The sequence below is a fragment of the Gobio gobio genome (genome assembly GCF_949357685.1).
Source record: "Gobio gobio genome assembly, chromosome: 6".
Taxonomy (NCBI): Eukaryota; Metazoa; Chordata; class Actinopteri; order Cypriniformes; family Gobionidae; genus Gobio; species Gobio gobio.
The window spans coordinates 42,194,362-42,210,971 of NC_137102.1; the positions used below are offsets into that span (position 1 = coordinate 42,194,362).

Sequence of the window (16,610 nt, forward strand, 5' to 3'; positions counted from 1 at the left end):
ATATTTTCATATATGGATATTGGTCCATACTTTTATGATAAATATGCAATTGCCATTTGGCATAATAATAATAATAATAATAATAATAATAATAATAATAATAATAATAATAATAAATACAATTATATAATAATAAAATGTTATTCTCATTATTATAAATATACCAAATGGCATAGTCATTCATAATCAATATTCATAGAAAAAAAAAATCCTTGTGTTTGTATTTTTTACGTGAACATAATTCATTAGTATCACATCAGTGGGTACTGTAATATTAAGCTCCTCTTTGTTTGTGAATCCAGACCAACTTCCGGAGAACGATCGTCTTGCCGGAAAAAGAAAGAGAAAAAAAAGGAAAGAGAAAGGAAAAAAACAGAAGTGCTAACGAAGCAGATCAGTCAAAACATAAACACTGCGGGCACGACCAAAAACGTAACATAAAACTGCGGGGTTTTTTTTGGATCGCCCGCGCGTGAGTGTGTTGAGGACACTTCTCCCTGATGTATCGAGCTTTTGTTTGCGCGTGACTCGAAGGTGAAGGAAGGAAAATCTGCGCAGAGGATTAACAAGTGCGGAGACTTTGGGCCTACAGTAGAGGTAACACCGCTCGGTAGTTAGCTCTCCATTTTCTCGCTACGACCAATGTTTACATGTTGTCAGCTTGAGCCAGCACTCGTAACAGACCCATTACTGACACGCTGAACTCGTGTTTCTTCTGCACGACACATTACACGATATCTACTCGTCGGTACGTCGTTGTAATCTTGATAATATCTCTCTCTTTGTTCAAAACTGAAGAGCTACAACTGACTGTCAATAGCCATGTGAGCTTGCAAAACTATCTAGCAGGTTTTCTATTTTTGACGAGGGCAATGCCACTAAAGCATTTGCTAAGATTAGTTAGCTCTCTTGCTAGTCGGAGCCAGTTTACTGCGTCAAGTTGTTATGGCTTTGCCACTAATTCACGAACAGTACCAAGTTGCTATCTAAATGCCGTTTGCAATTGGACTCGGTTGTTACTGTACAAGGTAATGTTATGGGTATTGCGATTAGAGGCAGGTGTATACCATGCCAGCTATTTACCATGCAAGCAGGCTTATTTTGCCACCTTTAGCTGATGTCAGGGATCCTGTCAGCTCAACTGAGTCAATCCGAGAGCTCAGCACCTTTTAAATGTGTCAAAATGGCAATGATATCTTTTTATGTTCGTCAGTTTGAAGGCTTGCATTTTGATTAGAACTCTAGTAATCGTTGTTTATAGGATATATGATAGTTAAGTGATCTCTCAAGCGTTTCAAGGAAGTTGTAAGTAAAGTATATTGTCTTTTTGAGCATCGAGTCTGTTTGAAGATAGCTCTTTTCTCTTTAATTTCTTTAGGGTCTCTTCTGTTAGAAGAGACAGTCAGACAGAATGAGCGATACAGATGGTAAATCCAGTGTCCCAAATGGTGAGTAAACAACTTGTTTTAGCTTTTAGTTTACTGAACTAATAAAGTAATAGTTCTCCCAAAACTGAAATTTATGTGGAGTTACAACCCCATTGTATTTTCACTCTTGAGTGAAATATAAAAGATCTCCGCACGAGGACAGTAAATTGTGTTATACTGCCATGTTATCACCATATAATATTGTAACAATAGTCTGTCTTCTGAAGTCATAATAGATTTGTGTGAGGCATAGACCAACATTTCAGTTATTATTAACTGATAATCTTCCCCTTCCCCTGTTGTAGCTGTATTTTGCATGGTGCTTTTCTGTCAGCATTCACTTCTGTTTTATGGTCAATAGCAGCACTGACAATATTTATAGAAAATAAAGTGGGGTCAATACGACGAGAGTGAATAAAGTTTTGGGTGAAATACTCAAAATCTCTTTTTCAAATTATGGCAAATACAACTAATGCCCGGGGCTTCATTTACCAGGTGGTTCTGATGATCCAGAACCTGGAGAAGGAAGAGGGGAGGCAGATACATCTGCAGCGCCAGAGACCCAGACCAGTCCTGAGTTAGGTATGGAAACAAAGAGAGTCCAAACTTCGTCATACACGTTTCCTTTCATAAGTTTGGGGTCTGTAAGATTTCTTAAAGTTTCTTATGCTCTCCAAGGCTGCATTTATTAGATCAAAAATACAGTAAAAATTGTAATATTGTGAAATAATTATATTATTAGAATTTAAATAACTGTTTTCTATTTAAAAATGTAATTTATTTCTGTGATGGCAAAGCTGTCGCATCATCCTTCAGAAATCATTCTCATGATTTGTGCTGCTTAATATTTTTGTAGAAATGTTTTTTCACGATGAATATAAAGTTTAAAAGAAAATATTTATTTGAAATAGAAACATTTTGTAACATTACAAATGTCTTAATCTTAATTTAAAGCATCCTCACTGAATACAAGTATTAATTTCTTTCTAAGAAAAGTCTTACTGACCCCAAGCATTTGAATGGTAGTGTATATGTGGTGGAATATTAGGATAATGTTGGAGTCACCTTGACCGTGGGATATGTAAATAAGCAATGCTCCACCAATTTTTCAAGTTTTCTCTTGACAGCAAATTTGAGTTCAGCTCCAGAGGGAAGTGAGGGTGGTCAGGACAGGCCAATGGCAGACTCTGAGCAGAAGCAGGGGCCGGGAGAAGAGGAGGACACTGACAGCATGGATGGCAGTGGGCTGTACTCTCTCACTGAAGATGGAGAGAGAGAAAGTGAGGGGGGAGGAGGAGGGAGGGGAAAAGATGAAGGTAAGAGATCTGCCAGGAAGAGGAATCGACCCAGCGGTGGTGCCACACGTCACTCTTCCAGTTCAGACGATGATGATGACGATGACGAAGAAGATGAAGAGGAGGAGGACGTGGAGGAAGAAGACGAGCAAGCCATGGAAGCGTGGCTGGGAGCAGACCTATGTGACTTGAGTCGTCCTTCATGGTGTGCGGTCCCCTCGCTGCGTGCCAGAGAGATCGGCCGTGATTCGCACCAGTTCTCGAGGAGGGTGTGTGGGGCACGGGGTCTGGTGCAGAGGCTGGAACTGCAGGGCCGCCTGGAGAGACACACAGGCTGTGTGAACACCCTCCACTTTAACCCCTCCGGCACCCGTCTCGCTTCCGGCAGCGATGACCTCCGCGTGGTGATCTGGGACTGGGCTCGCAGAAAGGCGGAGCTGGAGTTTGACAGCGGCCATAAGAGCAATGTCTTTCAGGTGAGTTGATGGGAAAACTGTTCCTTTAACATTTTCTTTGAAGTTACTGAAGGCGATATTTAGGGCTTTTGAAACGCTTCTTTGATTTTGACACTTGCTCAGGCTAATGTATGTGTAGTGTTTTATGAATACACTACCGTTCAACAGTCTTTTATGCTTACCAAGGCTGCATTTATTTTATTTTTTTTTCAATAAAATGCAATTTATTTTTGTGATTGCACAGCTTAATTTAAGAGCCATTACTCCAGTCTTCAGTATCGCATGATCATTCAGAAATCTTTCTAAAATATTGATTGGTTTTCAAGAAACATTTCTTATGATCACAGTTGAAAAACAGGTGTTTTTGTGGAAACAATTATATAATTTTTTTTATCCGTTTTAAATGTAATTTAAAAAAATCTTACTGACCTCAAACGTTTGAACGGTAGTGGGGTTTTTTGTTGTTGAAGTGTATAGTGTTTATTATTCTGTCCCCAGGCAAAGTTCCTCCCACACAGCGGTGACTCCACATTAGCCATGTGTGCCAGAGATGGACAGATCAGAGTGGCTGAGCTTTCTGCCACACAGCGTTGCAAGAACACCAAAAGAGTGGCCCAGCACAAAGGTGCAGCTCATAAGGTATGATTAAGCATAAAAGTATTTTGTATTTGATTTGAATAATTGATGATGGACTGAAATTAATGATAAAAGTGCTTCAAGTTGTGGCTGTCATTCTGGTGTGTGAATTTAATTGTTCTGTAAATCTGTTATTTTGATGATTACCTCAAACCAAACGGGTTTAAAATCTTTGACTAGTTGGAGCTTTACAATCACACATGTTCATTAATCAACAGCTTGGAAAATCTGTCAACCAATTCGAATCAAGCATTCAAACATGCGGTGGTGTAAGAACAAAGAACATATTTCTGTGTAATATCAGAACTGATAGGTTTAATGGTAACGTACAAAAAGAGATTACAATCAAAGAGTGAGTCACATGTGAATGCTTGTGAAAAGTAAGATTTAAAAAATAAGACTTTTTTTTTTTCTCTCTCTCTCTCTCTCTCTCTCTCTCTCTCTCTCTCTCTCTCTCTCTCTCTCTCTCTCTCTCTCTCTCTCTCTCTTTCTTTCTTTCTTTCTCTCTTTCTTTCTTTCTTTCTCTCTTTCTCTCTTTCTCTCAGCTTGCACTGGAGCCAGACTCTCCCTGCTCTTTCCTCTCCGCTGGTGAAGACGCAGTGGTGTTCGGCATTGACCTGCGTTTAGACAGACCTGCCAAGTGAGTGCAAAGTCATGTCACAAATGTCACAGACAGCCGCCTTAAGATTGGCAGAGAAAAAGAAAACACTGATGGCAAAAAAATAAAGAGTATAACAGTAATGCTATAAAACTCATTTAGTAACAACATGGTATACCCTTCAATTCAAATGTTTGCCAGTAAGATTTAATAGTAAAAGTAGTAATACTTTTAAGCAATGGAAATGGGAATAAAGACATTTATAATGCTACAAAATATATGTTTGAAATAAATGCTTTTCATTTTATTAAGAATGCTAAAAAAAAATTATCACCATTTCCACAAAAATATTGGGAAGCACAATTATTTTCAACATTGATAATCATGTTTCTTGAGCACCAAATCGGCATATTAGAAGAATTTCTGAAGGATTTGAAACCAGATTTTAACAACCAGATTCCTCTGTAGATTTAGGTGGGCTTTAGGGGTGTAACAGTACACAAAACTGACGGTTCGGTACGTACCTCGGTTTTGAAGTCACGGTTCGGTACGGGTTCGGTAAAGCAGTTTTACAAAATTGCTTTTTATTTATTTTTATTAAACAGTGGTTTACTGAAAGAAAGAAAAAATTGTCTGTCCTTAAATTAATTAAATTATGACTAAAAGATTATTGAAGATAATGCTGTAAAATATATAGGGAGCCCTTACTTGCACATTAATATTAAAGGTTAACAACAGAGCCCAAACTATTAGCCTAAATTCAGTTGCTATTTATTTTTAGGTATAATAATCAACACTCAAATAACATAGTTCTCAAATATGTATACTTCACATAAGACAGTTTTTGCAATAACTTCTAAATCTAATTATAAAAAAGTTTTCTCCAATTCGTTGTTGAAATATAATAATTTATAGCCTACACAGTGTCTGTCATTTTCATGACAGGTTGATTTAAACACGCATGAAATAATCAAGACATCACTAACAGGTTAAGTAGAATATAATGAATATATAGGCTAATATGAATGACACTGAACGACTGTGATGCTAACGTTACATGACATTGTTTAGTTTACAAGCATATTGAGGTCTTTCCGCCCTTGAAACACTGATGAAGCGATTACACCACATATGATACGTGACAGTAAGTTGTAATGTATCCTCAACATACCTTCAGATGTTCATTCATGTTTATTCTTTAGGAAGAGATGATCGATCGCGTTCACAGATGATCTCGTTCACGCGCGTGCGCCACACGGCCACTTGAACTGTGTTCAGTGATCAGTCACGCCACATTAAAGAGCGTCAAAACTGCATTTATCGTTTGAACTGTTAAAGATTGCATTCGGAAACCGTTCGGTACACGCGTGCACCGAACCGAAAGCCCTGTACCGAAACGGTTCAATACGAATACGTGTACCGTTACACCCCTAGTGGGCTTGCAGTATTAATTGTGCATAGTTTTAGAGAATATAATAGGTGGTATTTCATATGATACTCTTTTGTGCTATGTGAAGCATTAAATCGTTTTTTTTTTTTTCTCCAGCAAACTGGTGGTGGTGAAGGAGGGCGAAAAGAAGGTTGGGCTGTATACCATTTTCGTGAACCCAGCCAACACGCACCACTTTGCTGTGGGTGGTAGAGACCAGTATGTCAGGTGAGATACACATCTCCACTGACACGTCACCTCCTTTGCACCAAAGTCGTGCTTCTGTATTTGTCTGTAGTTTTATAAGTCTTATGAGTTTTGAAAACATGTCTTAACATCCAATGTCATTTTATTTCTGTGTCTTTTATATCACAAGCTGCTTCTGATGCAACTGCCAAACTTTGTACCTGTTACAATTGTTTCTCCAACAGCACCCTGTCAGTAGACAAAGGGCAAGTGTTGTTCTGCATCACTGTTTCTCTCTCTTCCTGTTATTATATGTGATAGGATCTATGACCAGAGAAAGATAAATGAACACGATAATAATGGTGTGCTAAAGAAGTTTTGTCCTGCTCACTTGGTGTCCAGCGAATCCAAAACAAATATCACCTGTTTAGTGTACAGCCATGACGGCACAGGTAACAAGTAAACTTATAACATTCAAAATGTGACCCTTGTATGGTTTCATGGCTTTGATTAAAAACGTCACGTTACATGACCTGTTGTAGAAACATTCAAAGTGTGTCATGATTGAACTGTCTTTCAGAACTGCTGGCAAGTTACAATGATGAGGACATTTATCTTTTCGACTCCAGCCACAGTGATGGGGCGGATTATCGTAGGAGATACAAGGGTCACCGCAACAATGCTACAGGTACTTAAATGCTTTCATTTAGAGCCCGACCGATAAAGAATTTTTAAGGCCGATACCGATACAAATATTTGGTCACTTAAAAATCCGATATTCCGATATATCAGCCGATATATATAAAAAATAAAAAAATAAAATAACAGAAACGCGTAAAAAAACACAAACAGATTTCCCTTATACATCAGTTATTTGTAGTTATTCATGATCCCTCAGCCTCTCTAAAATAATATGATAATGCAGTTTAAAAATAAACTTGTTTGTTTTATTGTTACAACAGAACAGAGGAACATAAAAATATATTAAAGTTCTGATAAATAAAATGTATAAAAATACAAACTTAAGATATGAAACTTAAAGTCGTTTGGACGAAAACACAATAGGCTAACAAAAACAAAAAATCAAAGTTACCAGTATTAATAGATGTGGTAAGCTTTATAAATATAACTTTTAGCAAGACTGGAAAAAAAAATATTCAGTTAAGTTCTAGAAGTTCTGATAAATAACAACAACAGCAAAACATAAACTATATACAGTATAAATATGAGCCACCTTATAATTACAATGTCAACTTGCTTATCCCTTTACATGCACTTTTAATTCTATCCATCAAGCTACCACAAACCATTTTCAATCATCATTTGCTGCCTGCCTTCTAAAATCTACTAACGTTACTGATGATGACTCGTGTAATCCATTATTTGACTCGTTAATGCGGCGTCTGAACGAAGTCACGCACTTTCGTTCACTCTTCACGAGCCTAACTTACGATTTACAATGCAGAGACTGGAACTACAAATATACTAGTTATAAATACAGTAATCATTACTTTATTTAGGCAGAATAAGTTTGTTGTGTTTTTCAAGGCGCATTAATGTTAGCGGTCTCCCACTGATAGCCATGGCATTAGCTAGCTTTGTGGTTAGCGTCTATGATAAGTTATAATTTAGAAATATGTATACTTTTTCAAAATAACGGGCAGGGGAGAGATGATACGTCTCATGATGTCAAACTGTCAGACTATTAAAGAAATACATTTTATTCAGTCACATTGTCCGAGGTAAAATAAGTCAGTCAACTGTAACCTAGCGTAATTACCAGCTCTCTTGGCTTACATGTAACAGCAAAACTGGACTTGGCAGTTACAAATTGTGTCATGTTATTTGAGTTAAGAGAACTGATGGGGATGTTCTTTTAACTGTTATTCAATTCAAGCAATGTATGTCTCGTTGCCAACTTACATGCATTTCGCGGATGATCTGTGTTGTGAATGCAGCGCTCAGAGCGCTGAAGCTCAGCATGACTCTGCTGGATCAGCTGGTGGTGTTGCCAGCCGGCACGTTGTAGAGCGCCCTCTGGTGGACAAACTATGAAACGCCAACACTCAATGTGTTTGAGCGGTGTTTCGTCCGGTTTTTTTATTTTTAAAAAAATATTCATTTATCGGCCATCATAAATGCCGATACCGATAGTTTGGAAAAAGCCTAATATCGGCCGATAATATCGGCCCGCCGATATATCGGTCGGGCTCTACTTTCATTTGATTTAATTGCAGTATAAGGCACCAGTGTTGGGGAAAGTTACTTTGAAAAGTAATGCATTACAATATTGCGTTACTCCCTTAAAAAGTAACAAATTGAGTTACTTAGTTACTTTTTAAGAAAAGTAATGCGTTACGTTACTTTTGCGTTACTTTTGCGTTACTTTTTCTCACCTGGGCTGGGCTTGCTTTTGTTTTTTTATAACAAAAAGTTATATTTTTGTGCAACGGTAAAGACCTCTTGATACCAAAATTGAAATAATAAGCACCATTTTGAGGTAAAAATGCAAATTCCTGCATGAACAGTAGAGGGCGCAGCTCTGCTGTGCTGCCATTCTGGATAATGGTAGAATAGGATGCAGGAGAAAAAAAAAGTTTTACCAATAAAAACAAAAAATCTTCATCAATTTTCATCATCAAAGGTCAGCAGCAATACATTGGTAAATTAAATTAGTTGTTTTATTTAACATTTAATTATTGGAGGTTTGCACAGTACTCTGATTTTATTAATTTTGAGGAGTGCAGAATCTTTATTGTGCAAGTGAGATGAATAAATGCTCACATTTAGTCTAGAACTACAATAACCATCATGTGTACACACAACGCCTCTGCACTTATTTTTCTCAACTTTTTCTCAGTCAAATTAATGTGAAAAAGTAACTTGCGTTACTTTTTTGAAAAAGTAACTCAGATATTTTGTTGTAAATTTGAAAAGTAATGCGTTACTTTACTAGTTACTTGGAAAAAGTAATATTATTACGTAACTCAAGTTACTTGTAATGCATTACCCCCAACACTGTAAGGCACGTATAAATGTATGTAAAACAATATAGATTCAGTTTCTGTGAAACCATCTCCCTCTTTTTTTTCTCTTTCCATCCGCTATTGGAAAATCCAGTGAAGGGGGTTAACTTTTATGGTCCCTGTAGTGAGTTTGTTGTCAGTGGCAGTGACTGTGGACACATCTACCTTTGGGATAAGAACTCTGCTCGTGTGGTTCAGTTTATGGAGGGAGACCGGGGAGGAGTGGTAAGACACTTTCACTTAAATAATCTAGACTAGAACCTTTAACTTCTGGTTTACAAACTGAAACAGAAGTGTAGGAGTATTCTTACCCATCCCAATAATATTATTTTTCTATGTTCAGGTGAACTGTCTGGAGCCACATCCTCACCTTCCAGGTTTAGCCACCAGTGGTTTGGACCATGATGTGAAACTGTGGGCGCCCACTGCTGAGAATCCCACAATACTAAAGGGACTTAAAGAGGTACATAGTATTGTTTAGCATTATTCATAAACATACATTTTTATTGAATTGATAATAAAAAGAATATCTGAACACCAAATCAGCATATTAGACTAACATTTTAAAATATATTACATTTGAAAACAGTTATTTTAAATTGTAATAATATTTCACAGTATTACTGTTTCTTTTACTGTATTTTTGATCAAATAAATGCAGCCTTGGTGAGCAAAAGAGACTTTCAAAAACATTTAAATCTCTTAGCGACCCCAAACTTTTGAACAGAACTGTAGCTAATAAATATTTTTTTAATGCAATAAAACATAAATGTTTGACATATTATTGTGGCTGTTTAGGTAATGAAGAAGAACAAGCGAGAGCGTGATGAAGACAGTGTTCGTCATGGTGACCAGTATGACACACAGCTCCTCTGGTTTCTGATGAGACACATGAGAAACCGAAGACCTCAGCGGGTGAGAATTTGCTCTTCTAAGATATTTTTCATTACTTATATAGTGTGATTGGCTTGACTATGTAGTTCATTTTAATATACTTACAATATAGTGCAGAAAAAACATGCTCCTGTATAGGGATGAAACAATTACCGGTTTCACGATAAAATGTAGTGATGGTTAGTAATATTGTATAAAATTTAATTATCATTATAACCGCGTGTGATTATCACGATTTTTAAAATGCGCGGTAAATCTTATCCAGTTAGCGTCAGTCTGGTGCAGGCGCAGTGCAACGCTGTGTTTGAATGAGAAGAGATGGCAGTGACCGCGCCGGGAGATTTTTCAGCCTTCTAAAAGGATCAAATCTGAGGTGTGGTCATATTTTGGCTTTTACAAAAGTCCTGAGTGAAACTTAATTGAAGAGGGTCACCCTGGCTGCAGAACATGCAAGTAGAAAGTCGCTGTAATAGGGGGAAACACTTCAAATCTACGAACACAAGGCAAGTGGACTTTGATCTCAATACCAAAACTACGTCTGGGAAATGATAACGTGAAGCTTGAGCCAAAGACGAACTATCAAGTTCAGACAAGACTAGGGTGACATTTAAGGGATAATAATTAGGGCTTGACATTAAGAACCGCCATTTGCGGGTATATTTCGGCTGCACACTAGCCACTTTGGCGGTTGAACTTATTATGGTCTTCTCAAAAGCCATCTGTTATAATCGCGTTGCGCATTATAACCAATCACATGTGTTTCTATTGAGTTTGTGAATGCAATGTCTCATAATCAGAGGCATTCAGATTAGCTGGAGTTTTGTTCAGAGCGTGCTCTCAGTCACTGAAATCTGCACTCAAAGCAGAGATGAACATGCAATGTACGCAGGAGATTCACTCATCATACAGTGGTTGACTGTTTTTGTTCTATTTCAGCAGCGAAAATAGTTTCAAACAAACACAGTAGAACCACAGCGCATCTGTTGTGACTGGCATAAAGTTGGTGAATTTTGGGACCGTCTCTAAAGTTACATACAACATTGGTAACGTTATACACGTTTCTAATTTCAATAGCATTTGAAGAGAATGACTTCCAGTCATAAAACTGACTGTAAAGTGTTCATCTAGGTGTCGAGTAGGATGCACACCTTTTGATATTTAATAAAATAAACTGTCAAATCATATGAAAATATGGATATGCATTATTTCACTAGGATACTGTTTGGGCTCCTACACAAAATATGCTAGATTTAAATGCGTCATAGCTGATAGAACACTGGTGAGATTATTGCTTGAGAATATATTTACAGAGATAATATTGGAGATTATATTTACACCAAATTATTATTTATGCGTTATGCGTTGCTATTGACGGAGGCCACTATAAGGAAGGAAATCCCACAGAATAGAATATATTTACAGAGATAATATTAGAGATTATACTTACACCAAATTATTATTTATGAGTTATGCGTTGCTATTGACGGCGGCTATTATAAGAAAGGAAATCCCACAGAATAGAATCTTTAAAAAAGTGCATAGAGCAGCTTGATTTATTTGTTGTTTGTTGATTTTCAAATATAAAACTTGTTGAAATGTTTTAAGTGTGTGCATCTGAAAGCAAACTTTCATCTCATTTGAACATTTGAACATTTTTGCACTACCATGACATTTGCACACTTCTAATGTTAACAATGACCAAACTGTCTTTGCACTACATGCCACTTACTTAATTTTAATTTAAATGTCTATTTATTGATGCCTATATATATATATATATATATATATAGTGATATGTCTTTCTTAGTTTTTTTTTTTTTTTTTTTTTTTTAAACACCAGTCTAGTTTAAACTACATGTCTTGTCTTCACCGTGGGATGGAGGGAAACGTAATTTCGATTGCTTTGTATGTCTGGAACATGTTAAGAATCGACAATAAAGCTGACTCTGAACAAAACCGTGATAATATTGATAACCGTGATAATTTGGGTCACTATAATCGTGATGTGAAGTTTCCATACCGTTTCATCCCTACTCCTGTATGAAATCAAAATCACTCAGATGAAAGTGTTTTTGTTTCCTTCTAAACTTAACTTTATGCTTTTTCAAACTAAAATGGAAGCTATAAATAGAATGTAGGGCTGCTCGATAATGGCAAAAATCATAATCACAATTATTTTGGTCAATATTGAAATCATGATTATTTAACACGATTATTGGTCGGTGATATGATCAAAGTCTTATTTCACGATACAAGTAATTTAAATATAAATGAAATTTCACAATTATCGAAACTTCAGCAAAAACTAATACTAGGTTAACTAATGTAAGTAAAAGGTCTTCAAAACAGTTACAAAAGAGAAGTAAACAGTCAGCAATACAATAAGAGCAAAGAAACTAATTACAAACAACACGGACAAATAAATACAACCGAAAAACAACAATAGAAATTGAATAAAGTAATTAAATGTAAAAGAACACTGCTGTATACATTAAATATAGACATCACTAACATGTTTACGAGGATACTCGCCAAAACGGCATTTAGACATTTTTGTGTGTAGGCTATTTGACCGTTTAGGTGTGTATCTGAAGCCCACAGTATATTTTGCTTATGCGTGTTCCGCCCCGTCTCTGAGCGTGCGCACAGAAAGCCGCCATGGGAACAATCTCTTTCGTGGCTTAATGCTCTTTTAATAACACTGTTTAATATCAGTTTATCAGTAATATCAGAGCCGTAGTTCACTGACAAGCTGAGCCATATCGCATTAATTATCGCAGGCGATACGTCCGTTATAATTAATGCGATATGGCTCAGCTTGTCAGTGAACTACGGCTCTGTGTAGTAAATGCCGCTCCATCTGAAAGCAGGTGATGCCGATTTACTACTAATCAAGGAACCGGCTTTACTGACGAGATGCGCCTAACAATGTCATGCGATATATCGCCCAGCCCTAAGTTTAGCAACAGTAGATTGCATTTTACAACACTCACTTATTCGACTGATGTGGATGTTAAGTTTGGGCTTTTAGGGAGAAACTAAAGCGCATCACTGTGAAGAAAAGGATGGTGCACTGGCCAGAATGTGGTAATCATTTTACGTCGATTATCTTGTTTTCATAATTGGAAGTCGAAATCGAAAATCAATTACGATTAATTGAATGACCTCATAATAGTTCCTCAAACTAATGGTTTGCCTGTCAGAAAAGAACTTAAAGGGTTAGTTCACCCAAAAATGAAAATTATGTCATTAATTACTCACCCTCATGTCGTTCGACACCCGTAAGACCTCCGTTCATATTCGGAACACAAATGAAGATATTTTTGTTGAAAGCTGATGGCTGAGAAAGGCTTCAGACAGGCCTCCATTGGCATTCAGTACATTTACACTCCCAAGACCCATAAAAGGCACTTAAAACGTTGTTACAAAGTCCATCTCACCACAGTGACTCTACAATAATTTTACGATGCGCCGACAATAGTTTTTGTGCGCAAAAAAAAATCTAAATAACACCTTTATCCAACTTGTTCTTGTCTTCCGTGTATGCCTCTACGACGCATGCGCGAGAATATAACGTAGCGCCGGGGTTCGGGAATCCATGAAATGCACACTTTAACCCCATTTTGAGAACTACGCCGAGACCTAAAGCACGATCAATGTAGAATTCAACAGCTTAGACACGCGCGTCTTCCTCTGCTTGTAAACAAATCGCTTCTGGGTCATCTGTCCGAACGCCGGATCTGCGTCATATTCTCGCGCATGCGTCGTGGATGCACACACGGAAGACAAGAACAAGTTGGATAAAGGTGTTATTTTGATTTTTTTTTTTGCGCAAAAAAACTTTTGTCGTCGCATCGTAAAATTATTGTAGAGTCACTGTGGTGAGATGGACTTTGTAACGACGTTTTAAGTGCCTTTTATGGGTCTTGGGAGTGTAAATGTACTGAATGCCAATGGAGGCCTGTCTGAAGCCTTTCTCAGCCATCAGCTTTCAACAAAAATATCTTCATTTGTGTTCCGAATATGAACGGAGCTCTTACGGGTGTCGAACGACATGAGGGTGAGTAATTAATGACAGAATTTTCATTTTTGGGTGAACTAACCCTTTAACCTCATGATGTGATTCCTTTATAACTGTTCAAAATCTGTACACTGAAAGCTTTCTCAACGTTTTGCCCCTTTAAGGCCCGGCGAGGGGAGGGAGGAGAGGGAGACACGGACGAGTCCTGGAGCTCGCCAGATTCCTCTGATGAAGAAGACGGAGGGCCAGACCATGTGCAGTGCATGTCCTCCTGAGCCACACACCTACTTACACACATACACACACACACAAGCACATGCTCTTTGCCATATATTTAAGCACATACATACTAGTAACACACTGGTACACAAATAGACACTGAAAGGCCAGCAACAAACCCACACACAGCTTTATATAAACATACACACAGTGTGAGGGAGAGGGAAACGATTGTCAAAATCTGGCTTTATGCTCCACACACACACAGACATCACTAGGTGAAGAACTGATACTGAAATTCATATTTTTATACATTTGCAACCACACACTCAATTAACCACTCTGATTTTATGCGAACATGGACACAGGCACATTTCATTCCCAGTTTTATCACATGGAAGACCACTGATCGAGAAATATCGCCTCTACTGTTTTGCTGCCTTAGTTTATCAACAACCAAGAAGCAGTGATTTGCTCCAGCAGTCGTGAGGCGCAGAAGAGGACATTTCTCATCTGTGCTGTAGAAAACAGGCCCACTTTAAGCTTTTCTTTCACAGCGATGTGTTCAGAGCATGACGGGACAGTGCGGACACTTAAAGCCAGTCCTACTGCAGATTACCGAGATGAGCTTTACTTCTCCCAAAAAACAAAAAAAAACAACCAACACCATCTTTCACTTGCCTCATCGGTTTTCTCCAGTGATCTGAACTGCCTCTGTCTCCAAGAAAAACTGAGCTGACGTTTGTTATTTTCGGACTGCAATCTTTGTCTTTTCATCGCATTGATAGACTGTCATCGGCGTCTGGCCGTCCAATCCAGTCTTGTCTTTGTTCTCTTCTCCTGTTGTGTGTGTGTGTGTGTGTGTGTGTTTTCTGAAGCCAGGCACAGCAAATTTTCTCGAGGTCAATCATGCTCTCTTAGATCTGACTGAAGACACAGAAGATGAGCCAGAGCTACTTAATCTGGTTTTAGAGCTGGCTGTTTTGCTCCGTTCCTCTCCCATGCTACTGAGTGCACTTTAATCAGGGATCTGCTTTGAGTTTTGAATCTCTAAGACGAGTGTGCGCTTAGGGGGCATGCAATACTTGGATTAAATGTGTTTATTTTGCTAATTTAGTTTTTTTTGCCCTGCAATTCCCCAAACCTCTTGTGGACTTTTAAATTGAATACAGAGATTTGACACCAGCTCTTTGGTTTTTGGATTTGCACTTGGGTGGAGGTGACTTGATGGAGTTCTTGAAGAAATTCCAAAAGGCTAAAATGTAACTCTCCATGGACTGCTGTCATCTTCTAAGCCCTGTCCCGTAGAAATTGAGAGGAAAGACGATGATGTGCTCAGAGCCAGTGATTTTTTTGAATCCTTGTTTCTTCCTGTCTTTTGTTTGAATACACATCCTCGAGATCTTTGCCTAACTAGGTGGTAAGGATCAAATGTAGCAGGATGTTCCATGTTTGCCCGGTGAAGAAGGCTTAGCCCTCGCAACCCATTTTTCATAAAAATGGTGGCTGTTCTTTGTCAGTATTTGGATTCAGCTGGTTAAGAGCAAACATGGTTGGACTGTGACCTGTTGCAACTTGCATGTTAAAAAGAATGATGGGTCAATGGCAGGGGATGCAAAGCACTTGTGGTGGGACTACGCAGGGATGGGTAAGAAGCTTGAATTACTTTGCCCCCTTTTTCCTCCTTCTTTTGTGAGGGGAATAAAGTCTCAACTTTTCTCTTTTTGTATGAGAAGAATAACTTAAATGACTATATGTATATACAAATATATAAAGATATTATATAAATATTAAATACCTGTAAAAATCATCTTCAACCATTACTCTTTCAAAGGGCGTCTAAATTGAATTGGTATTGATGCAGAGGTTTATATTGTATAAGACACAATACTTTTAAATGAATGAAACCTTGGATATATATTTTCTTTCTTCTTTTTTGGATTACAACCCTAATTGTCACTGAAGCTAAAAACATTAATGTTCATTTTCTCATCCTCACTTGTCTGCTAGAAATGTCTGTCCTATCACTGGCATGTATTTTTCTCTTCTTTTTTTCCCCTTCTTTTTTAGGGTTTTGATCGGAGTTATCCCACCGCTGCCTAATATTGTGTTCTTTCAGTTCGGTTCAGACAACATGTATGATTTGTGCAGTAAAAAAAGAGAGAAAAATCTGTTCTTTTGTTTCTGACCAAGTGCCTTATTATTTCAAGTGCCTTCATTTACTGTAAATACAGGAGCAATTTATTTTCCGTGTAATCAATTTCAGGCCGTCATGCTCTGTAATCATAGTTTATATATAATTAGTTGTATGGGTGGTGATAACATATACTTCTTTTCTTTTTTCACTACATCCTGTGCTTAGACAGGAAATAAATTACAAATAATTGATTTCTATTATATATTTTATTTCCACAAATATAACAC

The 16,610-nt window shown here is 37.6% G+C and overlaps 1 protein-coding gene across 1 annotated transcript; it reads left to right on the forward strand.

The window, feature by feature from the left end:
* The first annotated feature begins 300 nt into the window (after nucleotides 1–300).
* dcaf8 (DDB1 and CUL4 associated factor 8) lies at nucleotides 301–15,898 on the forward strand. The gene is made up of 13 exons (XM_079818772.1): nucleotides 301–597; nucleotides 1,379–1,448; nucleotides 1,923–2,009; nucleotides 2,555–3,198; nucleotides 3,676–3,816; nucleotides 4,359–4,453; nucleotides 5,958–6,068; nucleotides 6,348–6,478; nucleotides 6,607–6,714; nucleotides 9,147–9,277; nucleotides 9,396–9,515; nucleotides 9,851–9,967; nucleotides 14,132–15,898. The coding sequence occupies exons 2-13, from the start codon at nucleotides 1,412–1,414 to the stop codon at nucleotides 14,240–14,242; spliced, it is 1,833 nt and encodes a 610-aa protein (XP_079674898.1). The 5' UTR covers nucleotides 301–597; nucleotides 1,379–1,411; the 3' UTR covers nucleotides 14,243–15,898.
* The last annotated feature ends 712 nt before the right edge of the window (nucleotides 15,899–16,610 follow it).